Raw genomic sequence first — 12,789 nt, 5'->3', positions numbered from 1 at the left:
TCTAAGACATTTATCATACACATAGTAAACAAATAATACAACTAATTATACAAAGTAATAATAATATAGTAATTTTGCAATGTTACATATTAATATTACGATAGATTAATATTATACATTATAATAGTACAAGAACACAATGTATGACCGTCCAAGTATTTTGGTGATCTCTGTGAACTATACTTCGTTTTTTCAATTTTTTCCTGATTTTTATCAATATAGTCTCAATGGCAATGTCTCATTATATACCCCATGTTCAAACTGTTTCATATAACAACCTAATATATTCATAAAATACTTTCGTGAACCACCGTGTTTCCTATTAACCGATTGGTTAATCAATCGATACGTTTTCCATACATATATACAGAAGCCTCGGTTGTTGTTGTTATTATTGCTGCATTTGCTGGATCGAGTTGATCTTTAATTTGAGCAAGGATGAAAGACGGGAATGTAGAAGATACGCGAAATTTATTGCCGGTGGACGATGCTGCTAACGAATGTGTCCCACGGGAACAGAGCGGCTGGACAATGCAGTTTTCCAATTTTCACCCTGCTACCCTCTCCGCCCTTTCGAACTGTGCGAGCTCTTCGTTCGACCTCTATGGTCTACCTACTTCTCCGCTCTCTCGCCCTTTATCATCCGCAACCCGAACAATCATAAAGCATGTTGATTCACGGCCGGTCGTAAATTTAGCGTTATTTTATCCTTATTCTACGTGTCGTTTTAAAGGGATACTTTAAACGACGATCCTGAGGTTCGCGAATTCCAATCCGCATCGTGGTTGCACTCAGTGACACGATTTGTCGATTTGTCGTCTCGAAGTTTCTCCGTATTTGGTCCGATATTTTCGATATAAGATCAATTTCCCCTGGAGAAATATATTTTTTTATATTTCGTAGATAAAACGGATAATTCACAAACAAATTTCGCCTGTATCATCAATACAATCCGATTTATTTACTAGAAATACTACCCTTGGTAAAAAGTTTTCGATCAAACGCAATAACACGGAACGAGTTAGAAACACAAAGTTTTTTCTAATAATAAAAACCAGGATATTTCGTGTATGAGATCATCGTGTAACGAATTTTATTTGGACATTTATATCGTTATACCAGAACATGGATGAACAGTGTAGAGCTGAACGCACCGCTCGATCCACGAGGATTAAATCGAACCGTGACCTAAGTGATTATTATCGGCCATTATTTAACTTCCCTGGAAAGTTAAATCCGAAAGAATTCCACTTCGGCGCACTGATTAATTTAGAAGACCTACCTAGCTTCAACCGCTTTCCATCCATCCACGAACAGTGGCCCTGAAGCCTCAAGCAATTTTATGTGAGATCCGACTCGAAGTTCTCAGAATTTATAAATGAAAATTCACCGGAAGCCCGATCCGCCCTTTCCGCCTCGAAATTGGCTGATTCCTCGGGAATTTTATATTCAGGACATTACTGCGTGCTGAATTATTTTTCAAGTTCGGACAGGGTCGGTTAGTGGCTGTAGTTGAAGTTGCCACGCTGGTGGTGGTGTTGCCGGTGGTAACTGTTTCCGGTTGAGAGCCTTGTCATCCAGGTTCAACTCCAACCAGTCGGTCCCACCCCCTTACTCGCCGAATACCGTTTCACCCTTCCCCCGGTGTCACTGGCCTGTGCAAGACGACCAGCAAACTTTTTGCCAGACCTCAACAAATTTAGTCTCTAACGTTTCCCAAGCAGACTGATTTTATTGTTATATTTCATACGACTAGACTGAGATGAACTTATCTCGCGTGGTTGATTGACTTGCGTTCAAGAAATTTTGGAAAATTCTCGTCTAAAATATTCTATTCGCTGTCGAGACACGACTGCGTGTGTGTTTTCAAATTGTAGTTAAAATAATCGCAAATTAACCCATAATTAGGATTCCATGAAACTCTGTATTTTTATTTTTGTGGTAATTTAGAAACGACATGAGGTGTTGTACCGCATAATTTAATAACTACCGATATGATTATGATTTATAATTTAATTACTATCAATGTAATATGTATCACTTACAATACTACTTTCTATAGATCCTCAATCTAAGCATCAGACATGTAGCTTGATAAATTCCTTCTTTATTAGAAATTAACAGATCTCCAGTAAACTATATGCAAAATTATAAATTTTTCGAGAGATTCCATGAAACTCTGTATTTTTATTTCCGTGGTAATTTAGAAACTACACGATATGAGGTGTTGTACCGCATAATTTAATAACTACCGATATGATTATGATTTATAACTTAATTACTATCAATGTAATATGTATCACTTACAATACTACTTTCTATAGATCCTCAATCTAAGCATCAGACATGTAGCTTGATAAATTCCTTCTTTATTAGAAATTAACAGATCTCCAGTAAACTATATGCAAAATTATAAATTCTTCGAGAGAATTTTCAAAATTCTAATCGACAAAATCCGTCATTTTCTTGCCAATTATAAACTCCCTACTAAATTTTAGTGCAACGTTTTAAAGAAGGATTTCACGTGTCACTTATGCACGCTCATTCGATCAATTATTCTCTTATTACGTTCTGTTCAGGTCATTTATCCCGAGTGTTTAGCTTTTGACACGAACGATCCATAATACCGAGGGATGTCGTCACGGTTTTATTAGTATTCGAACGTATAGTAGCGTGTCGAAGAATGCGTTGAAACGTTACAGGATATTGTTAAGTTGGCGAGGTGTCGGCCGTGTAAAAAGGACGTGGTGAAGTGTAAAACCAGGCCGGCAAGAGTTACGTAACGGGTCTGACCCGCGCGTATCGGAGGGTCTGACCGGAGGTAAAAAACAGAGGGTGTAGCACATTCCCTTCCCCAAGTTACGTTCTCGTAACACGACACGCAATTCACCGGGACGATCAAATATTTAATCTGTTCGTCACCCTGGCATCCGACCGCGCAAAACCTCCGTCCCGGGTTATTTGTAATTCATAACACATCAAAGTGTTGGAGAACGAGGAAAATCCGCGATCCGTGAAACGATTTTTCAAGCTTTGAACTGGCGTAGATTTGAACCTCGAGACATTCCCTTCGTCTTGGGTCACGGGCTTACTGATTTCCTGAATTTCGTTTCGAAGTTCCCTTCTATCTCTTTTCCTTGCCTCCCTCTGAAATTCATCTCAATCAGACGGTGTTAAAGGTTTTAGCATGTTAAAGTGAAACGTAGTATGGTGAAATGGCTCGGAAGGTTTTATCTTAGAAACATCGCGCACAGCGTGTTTAAATATTCATCTGTTTACGGATGCGTCAGGTAATAGACATTAAAATAAAATACAGTATGGTGATGTCGTTCCGGAAATTTTAGTTTCGAAATATCTTGCAAGACACGTTTATATATATTATATATTCACATGTTCAGAGATATATTGAGTATTAAAGTGAAATACAGTACGACGATATGGTTTAGAATGGACTTTAGTTTGGCAACATAGCGCAGAGCATATTTACATATTCGTCTGTTCAAGAATTGTGTTTGGTATATATTAAAATAAAATACAGTATAATGATACAGGTAATGAAATACAGTATGCGATTCGAAAGGTTTTATTTTAGAAATATCGTACAAAGCGTGTTTAAATATTTTAAAGATACAGTTTAATATCTTTGTGCCTTTATAAACCTATTGTTTCTAATATACAGACAAATTCGTTTCAATAATGATCAAAGGTCTACTTAAGGTATCGTAATAATAAATACTATCTTAATCGTGGCGTTAATTGTGCGTGTTTAAGACCATTTAAGACCGTTAAGGTACGCTCATAAATAAACCTGAAACTAGCGAGGATAACTGCGAATTGTACGTTTAACAAGCCATATCGAGACTAAATTGACCAACTTTGTGAAGAAAAGCCATCGTTTTCTGAGAATTAAATTAATCATATTATATATATAACGTGGTAAAGAAAATTTGTAAGATACACAGTAAGAAAGCACATCATAATTCTACGAATTGAATTATGTTCATCGATCCTCTAATTGCTTTCAGTGTAGACTTGAATTTGTAATGAAATTCAAATTCGCTTCGAAATTTGGGAAGATTCCATTTCTTAAAATAAAAGTAGACGATTATTATCAATACGATAGAGAGCGTCTAGCATAAAAGTTACTAATTCATACTTCCAATTTTAAACATTCCTTTATCCACTTATGTAACGATAAAACAGAGAAATGTCGGTAAGAGAAATAAAAGAAAATTGGTTTGTTTGCCACATCCGAGTGAGAAAATAATTGAAAACCACTCGACGTTCATGTGTAAAATTATCGCAAACGGCTGTTATTTTTCTCATGTTCCACGAATCGAATTACGAACGAAGAAAAAAATTTCATTAATGCTGTTCCCTGGTTGCAAAGAGGCATCGGCGGAGTTAAGATACAGGATATCAAATTACTTGCACATCCTTTGACGTTACTCGGCCACTTTAATCCCATTGACTTGAAGAGGGACGCTCAAAGAAGCGTCGTGAATTGCAAGAGCGTAGTGAAAAAGACGTTCCGACACCGTTCTCAGATCGCCGCTGCGGCTCACTTACTGAATTATTTACGTAAAAAATAAATTTACCAAAGGTTCCTTCAACGACTCTCGTTTCTACCACTTTTTCCGACGAATTGCCCCGGATTGCTCGATCTTCTTAATAATTCTTAAAGAGAATAATCCACATCGTGCGGAAATTCAACATTGAAGCAGGAAGAGTAACGTGGAAAGTACTGTGAATCGACTAAAAGGCTCGTTATTTCCATACCATCGTTTTGTAAATTCAAATATTTGAAATTTGCTTCCGATTAAAAAACAAGCGAACAATCGCTATGCGTCGGTTTTTAAAGTAATCTCGGAGATACAGAGTGGTTCGCGAAGCGCGGATGTTCTCTAGTGTTTCAATAATTGTCGATTGCCGTTAAACTATCCTAATCGATTCCACTCAACTATCTACCATCACCGCTACGTATTTGATGCATCGTTTTGTTACTTATTGCCAGACACGCAATACGATAGAAGTAACTCCATAGCCGAAAAGAACGAAGAACACATGGTAAAACTATGAGAATAATCGTTATTCCTTTATAAAGTCTCATCGTTAGACTGCGAACAGAATTGACTTTGCACAGAATACGCGTACTGCGCAAAAGTGTGTAAAATATCCAAAATGCAGTACCAATTATAACATATAGCAGGAAAAACAAATCTCTCGCTAGCTTCCATCATTTTAATCGTATTCATAAAAATACAAATTTGCATAAATATACACAATCTACTTATCATGTTTTCTACCTGTACTCTTCAAACCGGAATCAATTCTCTTTTCAATCAAATCAATCTCGAAATGAATTTCAGAATTATTTCATCAAGCATGCCGTGTAAGCTGCGAATAATCTCTGTAAATCGAGTTGGCTGTGAAATTCAAATGGGAACACCATGGCGGTGTTTCTGTTACGTGTAATGGCTCCTCGTTACCCTCTTATCAATAATTCCTACGTATCTAACTTACGATCTATTCGCTGTTTGGTCGAATTTCTAGGTACTTTCTCTCCCGTCGACGGGAAGAACGAGAGAATAGGGACAGGACGAGAGAAACGCGCGTGAAATACTGTCGTAGTGTGCGCTATTGCAGGAAAGTTTGGCTGTTTCGTGCGAGTATTAGAAACCACGAGAACGGAAGTAGAAGCCCGGCCCAGTGCCTGACGTCACATCCGCCAGAGACGTATCCGGCGTCACGTTGCATGGCTTCCGTACGTTCTCCTGAAACAGAAATAAAACACTCTTTCTCAGTTTAAATCCGGTTTCGCCGTGGATTTCTAAGCTAACGCACAATCATAGATTTATGATTATAACTCGAAGATGCGACTTTTCGTGATAGAGAGGGCGAGGATACGAAGGGAGAAAGGTATCGATAGCGTTAGCCAGAACGAAAGAGTAATGAAACTGGCCACTCGTAAATCAATGTCTCGCGTAGACTATCGGATTATTGGTTTTTTCTACGTCACTGGCCTGCACTAGTGAGCTAACGTCTTTATTAATTACCACGCTCTTTAGCCACCAGTCGGACACTTTTTACCCTTAAGTAGGACCATAACATATAATTATTCGAACTTAACCGTGATTTTCTCAAGCAATTGTGCGTATCCAATGTCCGATTAGATGGTTGCATTGCGAGCTTTTATCACGATTGCTCTTGTTCGCGATTTTCATGTATTCATTATCTCTATGTGAAATATTTGTAGCGTATTGAAATATTATTTGAGTGGACTGTATGAGTTCTAGCTGTTGATAATTATAAGCAGAAAAGAGATAGCTAAGAGAACGATGGGAATCTTAATTTATAAAGTAACAGCGAGATCTTGAAATATGATAAATTCTAACATCAATTATTCTTAACGCGTCAACAGAAGGACTGAACACGTTTGCCAGGATGAGGTTGAATTTTGAGAAGCAGTAGGGGTTCCAGGAGCTGTAATACGTAATAAAGATATTACACGTCCCATACGTGAATGCAAAGAACATGCCACGAGCAGATGGCGGTCGGGCACGTGTACGCGTACTCAGCTGTGCTTACAAGAACATCGCTTGACGTTGCCAAAATCTATTACATAAGGCGTCGAGCTCCACGTGCGTGCAAGATTCTCGTGGTTTAATGCTCTAATATTAAATTGTCGTGGAAGGATAACCGACCCTTCAAACCTCATCCCCCAACGTAAGATTTAACCAGAAAATCGAAGAAGAAACTGTCAAACTGAAAAATTAATAGATGAAGTAGAACGTTTATCAAACGAAGCTCTCACGGATAAGAAACATGTACTTGATCCCAAAATTAATTAGAGATAATTTTTTAATTGATTGACCGGGTAATAGAATTCGAAAATTTATTTTCTGTAAAAGATGGAAATGTGATTTATACGCTTCGAGTGAAACGAAGCACAACGCTAACATTTTCGGTCAAAGGCTATAGTTGAACGAGTATGAAGGATGTTCGAAGTTGGGAATTTTTAAAATTGTTGAAATTTTCATGATGGAATTTAGTCGAGCTACTAGAGTTCACTATGGAAGTTAGTTAGAGTCGTTTGTACGACGTAAAGGCTTCGATTATGGCTATTGGCTTCTTGAGACTTGCAATGTTGGCGCGCTTTCGACTTGATGGTTCTTTGCGACTACCAATATCGACCAAGATCGAGATCTTGATATTTTTTCTTTTTTTTTTTTCTCTTTTTTTTTGAAGAATCTCGAACAGGTACTCTGTTTAATGTTATTTTTCTACGATTGTACGAGTCTGATGCTCCAGTGGTAGGAATAGATAGAAGCACTTTATGAGATAAAAATGAGCTTACATTCGACTGTGTACATTGGAAACTAATAAATTTTCCTTTCCTTTTCCTTTTCCGAAATTGGTTTTTTGGCTTCCTACCGCTGATCGTAGAATTATTTAAACGGAACGTCATCGAAGGAATGTCTCGATCAATCTGTCAGGTGATTTTCAGTGCTGTAATTGTTAGATTATTGGGGAGACAGCAATTCCTTCGCCAAGATCGATCGCGATTGATCGCATACTATCGGTATTAATTCCTAAAGTCGCATAACATGCCTGTATATACAACATGAAGCCATTTACTATTAGATAACCGCATGAAATTCATATCACTGATGGGATGGTTGATTCTGTCTACAGACGAACGCTTCTGATACCGAATAACATGATTTTAAAATATTTGACAGTCCTATCAAAATATATGCCTCTTCAGATATTATTTCACAATGGAATTTATATTCTATGATTCCATGTTAATTTCTCTATTAATTTTCCTTCTTCTTTTACAATATGATATTTATCATAAATATATATCTGATTCTAATCTGTAATTTACTAGCTGTATGAAAACACGGTACAAGAAAACAATCGATTAAATAGCTTTTATAGGAAATAACGGGTTGCTCATTAAATTATGTTAATATATTATTGCATTTGAAAAAGCGTTTTTAACCCTCATAGGATTTCTGCCAAATAATTAATTCCATAAATAATTAAATAATAATTAATTGTAAGCCATTCAATTCTTCTCTGAACATTTGCACATATATCGGGTTATTTACAAATAATTTATAATCATAAATTATTATTGCACATTCTGTATAGGTATCTAGTGTATTGAATTATTATAAAATTCCTATTTATTTCATAAGTACGTATAAAACGTTATAAGCTTACCAATTTGAACACAACTGATATTAAACAAAATTAAGCTAATAATAGAAAATTTCTAACGCAATTTACTTAATTCACCATTTTATTCGACGGCCCCTTTTTCCAGAAAGCTTTTCAATCGACTACGATACACGAGTATGAGCGCTACACCTAACGCTGTTGGAAATTACGATGATCCAGGGTCAGTAAATCGTAGACAATGGTAGCAATTGGAAATTCCTTGGTCAATGCAAATAAGAGACGGTTCAGTGATAAAGAGGGAAGATATAAATCTTTGTCAACGCGATTTGGTTCACGGTCGATGGAACGTCCGGCGTACTACAGCCTACAGCCTGCGGTTTACACAATTTCCTCGGCATTCGAGTAGTCTGTTCTACTCGGCGCCTCGTGGCCAGAAGATCACGACGGATTCCGGACATCAGCGGACGATCCGTTCTCGTCCTTTGTCGAGGATGGGTATCAAGGATAGTTAATTGGCTACCCGAATAGGGCACGGCCAATTAAGCGTTTAATTAGAGTGGCAGGCTATCGATGGATTTTCGGTTGCTTGGCATTAATCGATGATCTCTGGTCTGACAGGGCTTCAGGTCGTTGAAATTCGTGGCAGTGGGTTTATATTTTGTTCAAATTTCAAAGTACTGTTCGAATATTACAATTTGAACAACATTTGTATCAAACACGTTGAAAGAAACATAAACTATGAAATTGGGATACTTAGAATACCTTTATGTATATATCGTATGCATTATATGAAACATTTTGAAATTTCATTGGCAATGTAACGAGACAGGACTGTCGTGATTCAATTGGAAAAATTTTCAAGCTGAAAATGAATGTAGAAGCTACAGAATAATTTATCAGAAGCATATACCCATTGAATATTTAGAAGTATTAATACAATAGATGATACGTTTAAGTACTTGATTGTTTAACTTAATTCAGTATTTAATTGCTTGTTTAAATACTTTTATGACGCTTGTGCAACATATATTTGCATTAAGTATCTTGCAGCTCCTGTGTACATTTTTAGATTTGTTTCAAGCTTTTCCATAATAGTCGAGTAGTTTATCATCTTAGTTTACTTATCTTAGTATACCGTGGTATAATCATGATAGTAGAGTCTCATTACAATGCTAATGAAATTTCAATATGTATCATATACGTATGATAGACATAACGTAAGTATTCAAATATCTTCGTCATCTACTGTGTATTTCATTTCAGGCTATGAGTCCCCTTTTGATAGTTAAAGCAATATGGTCAAAATTGCGAGTGACTTATGAAGTAAGGCACAAAGTCACACCTATAATAAGTTCTAACGTTATTCTCTGTCCGTGAAGATCCCGTTGCATCAATATGTCGTCTCTAGCCGAAAATTCACGAGCGCTTTCGAGATTTTTAAATATATAGATATATAGATATATAGATATATGTATGTACTTGGTGCACATAGGCAACATGGTGCTAAAGTTAGTAGGAAGTTTAATACCTAACGACTCCCTGAGCTACCGTTTATACGGCTCCAAATTTCATCCCTTGCCTTTTCTTTTTCTCGTCGTCCCTCACTCGGTCCCAAGCTCGTCTTCCTGCGATATTATTAAATTTTCTGGGGGAATTGAAGCAAGAGAATCCATTCTTGTCCTTGTGTTATTGAAAAAGAGCGTACAACATGGTTGACTGCACGAAGGGCGGCTGCAAAATCGTTTCAAATTTTCGATTCGGTTGAAAGATTTTATTCGGTTTATCAACATTTCTGTATGTTGGAAATGTCGAAATTACCGCGAACCGACGAAACGAATTTAATCCCCCGGTTGGACGAAATATCTGAACGCGGCAATTAACGTGCTCGAGATTTTTCCATGACTGCCGTAATGAAATACTATTCTTTTGTGATTCCATTCGCGATTAAAAACGATGCAGTCAAGCGAAGCAAGCGCTTTTCGAACGATACGTGGTGAGAAAATGTTATGCCACAATCACATCTTGTTTCCGTATACGTTTTCGCTCATACACACCATCATGAAGATGTACGTGAATGTTCGAATATCGATCGGTTTAATGACTGCCGAAACATTTCCAAAGTACGACGAGTAGCACTCGAAGAAGGATCGACTTTTGAAACGCGTAGGATACAGGACAATTTTCAAGAGTTCCTTCAGGAAAGCTAGGCCAGTTGGAGAGGCACTTTTGCAACTTTTCGTGCTTATAGATCATTCCATGGTAGTCGTAACGCCAACTTCTCTTTTTCTCTCCCTCTCTCTCTCTCTCTCTCTTTCTTTCTGTCTCCATGACAACAGATAGACTTTCACATTAACGAATCGATTTCGTCGAGTAAAAGTTGAAGCTACAATCGGCTCTTAGAGCCACTCAGACATGCAACGCCGGCAAACCGTGATGATTGAGAGAATAAAGTTTCGATTTCGTCAGGAAAAAGAATATTACCGACGATTGTTGCAGTCCAGTGTTATTATCGTTTGAAAAAGAATGGTAATTAATATCGTTGATACACGTCGATAACGAAACGATGAAACGACACGGTTTAGCTTGGTGTACATCCGGCAAAACAATGAGTAAAATCGCGGACTAATTAACGGTGTAATGGTTGCACGATAATTCGCACCGATAAAGCTTTCCTCTCTCTGGGGATCGTTCGAACACCACAAATTGCCCCAGCTGGCCTTAATAATTTTCTTTAATCACTGCATTCTATATTTAATTCGCAGCGTCTGATAGATACGTCCCGGTGATCTACAGTTCTTTGGTAAGCTCAGTAGGCTAGCTTAGCGGAGCACTTATGGCTGATTTATACGAACCATTACCACTAGCAGTGACCCAATAAGGTTATCCGCCAACCTCGGTGAACCAGATCAGTGGTGCTCTTAAAGGTTGATTCACAAGGCCCACCGTTAGCCTTAAACCGTCCTCGACTGTGAATCTTATTAAGGTCAATGATGATACTCTTGTACTTGGTGACTTGGAGATCAATAGCGGACTACTACAGTGTTATTATTCCTGCTATTGAATACGAATATGATTGTCTATGAATATTTTGATTGCGTTTAATAATGTGGGCATTTTTATTGTTTTATCTCCGGATAAGACGAAGAGGTTTGCTTGCTACGAGACAGTTTCAGTGGCAGATAAAAATGTGACTGAGTATAGTATGAATGATTTTGAAATATGAAGTGCAGAAAGAAGGCTAGTCGACTCGAAGACAAACTGAAGAACATAACTCAACGACTATAGAGATACGCATCTTCCACACATTTTAACAAACGTTCTATTGTATTTTGTAACTTTCTTCACTTTAGACCGCTTGAAGCAAAGAAAAGCACTTAACTCCAAGCAAATTAAACTGAAGAATAGAACTGGATAATTGTATTCAGGAATTGTATCGGTTAACTCGATAGTATTAGCATAGTATTAGTAATTATGATTGTGCGCTATTGCACTATTGTATTCTTAAACATTCGAGACTCGTTCTATGCGTCTCTTTCATATGCACTTTGGCCGCTTTAAATACTAATCTAAGAAGAAAGAAGTTTCCCATTTGCCATTACGACAGCAAGAAAGAGAATTCTTAGACGACACGTCGTTAAAGCGTGGGCGTAGCTTTTAACTACAGTTTCCGTGTTATTAGCGCCGGCTAGTCGTTAGCCAAATTTTTCCTGGGCAAACTATTCAACTCGTAATCCGAACACAACAGTGCTAAAAGCTCATCGTCGTCCTTAATAGTGCGCTCTGAATACGAGCCAAATATTAAAATCTCTTCTCGCGGAAGGCAAAACTTCAAAGACGCGGCGGAGCGGTTCAGAACGAAGATTCCAGAAGATTAGCCGGGAAGAAACGCGGAAATTCGGTGGCTCCTAGACATCGAAAATCCGCTGCAAAACAAGGATAGAGGCGAGATAGTTCGAGTGAAAGGTACTGAAAAGGTGGAATAAGTCGTCGAATTGGAAGATAACGAAAGGAAGGGGGACAGGGGAAGAAACTGAGCAGAACTGAAAGTGGAAAGACGGTGAAAACTTTAGGTTGAAACGGTTAGAGTGCCCTTCGGAGCGAGACGGTATGAAGATATCGAGGATAGGGTCTCGAGACGAGTGGCAGAGTGAGAGGACTCACGGTGATGTGCAATTAGGAAAATTGAATTCCGCCGTAATTAACTTTCTTAATTAATAGAATCGCGGGATTGTATCTTTAATCTGGCCGTTGGAAGTGCTTCTGGCAGCTTCTGTCACCGAACGGGAGAGAATGTGGCTTGGCTCCGACTCGGGATGAAACCAGGAACAGATGAAGACGACTGCACGGGACGAGGATAGAGAAAACGATAGGAAGAGCGGGATGCAAGATTGACGAACGTGCAGAGAACGTGGAAGAACAGGGAGAAGAAAGGGATAAGACAGGATTGTTGCAAGACGCAGAAGCGGTGGCGACGATTGCGAGCTACTCTGGGATGGGTAGTCGCTGTAAGTTTTGATATATGCGCCAGGTTATTTACGATCGCATAAGAATTAGCCCAGACAGTAAGCCGGTCTTTCTTTAGCAAAAAGCTGACTTTGT

The 12,789-nt window shown here is 38.1% G+C and overlaps 2 protein-coding genes across 10 annotated transcripts in view; one reads left to right on the top strand and one right to left on the bottom strand.

Moving 5' to 3' along the window:
* Positions 1-12,789, top strand: part of LOC122574256 (basement membrane-specific heparan sulfate proteoglycan core protein-like) — a 298,381-nt gene that overhangs the window by 182,000 nt on the left and 103,592 nt on the right. The window contains exon 9 of one of the 7 annotated variants that reach the window (XR_006318971.1): positions 10,953-11,132. The exons of 4 other annotated variants lie outside the window; for them this stretch is intronic. The gene's annotated coding sequence lies outside the window, so the exon portion shown is untranslated. Of the gene's footprint in view, positions 1-6,421; positions 6,474-8,335; positions 10,919-10,952; positions 11,133-12,789 lie in introns of those variants that run through there. 2 more of the 7 variants (XR_006318970.1, XR_006318972.1) reach the window with 2 other exon arrangements.
* The window catches only part of LOC122574255, a 116,525-nt gene continuing 107,303 nt past the window's right edge, over positions 3,568-12,789 (bottom strand). For all 3 annotated transcript variants that reach the window (XM_043741626.1, XM_043741627.1, XM_043741628.1), the window contains one exon: positions 3,568-5,774. In XM_043741626.1, the coding sequence (XP_043597561.1) occupies positions 5,638-5,774 (137 nt within the window). In that variant the 3' untranslated portion in view covers positions 3,568-5,637. The remainder of the gene's footprint in view (positions 5,775-12,789) is intronic.

Source organism: Bombus pyrosoma, linkage group LG13 (assembly GCF_014825855.1).
Source record: "Bombus pyrosoma isolate SC7728 linkage group LG13, ASM1482585v1, whole genome shotgun sequence".
Lineage (NCBI taxonomy): Eukaryota > Metazoa > Arthropoda > Insecta > Hymenoptera > Apidae > Bombus > Bombus pyrosoma.
This window is presented reverse-complemented; position numbering and strand designations above follow the sequence as displayed.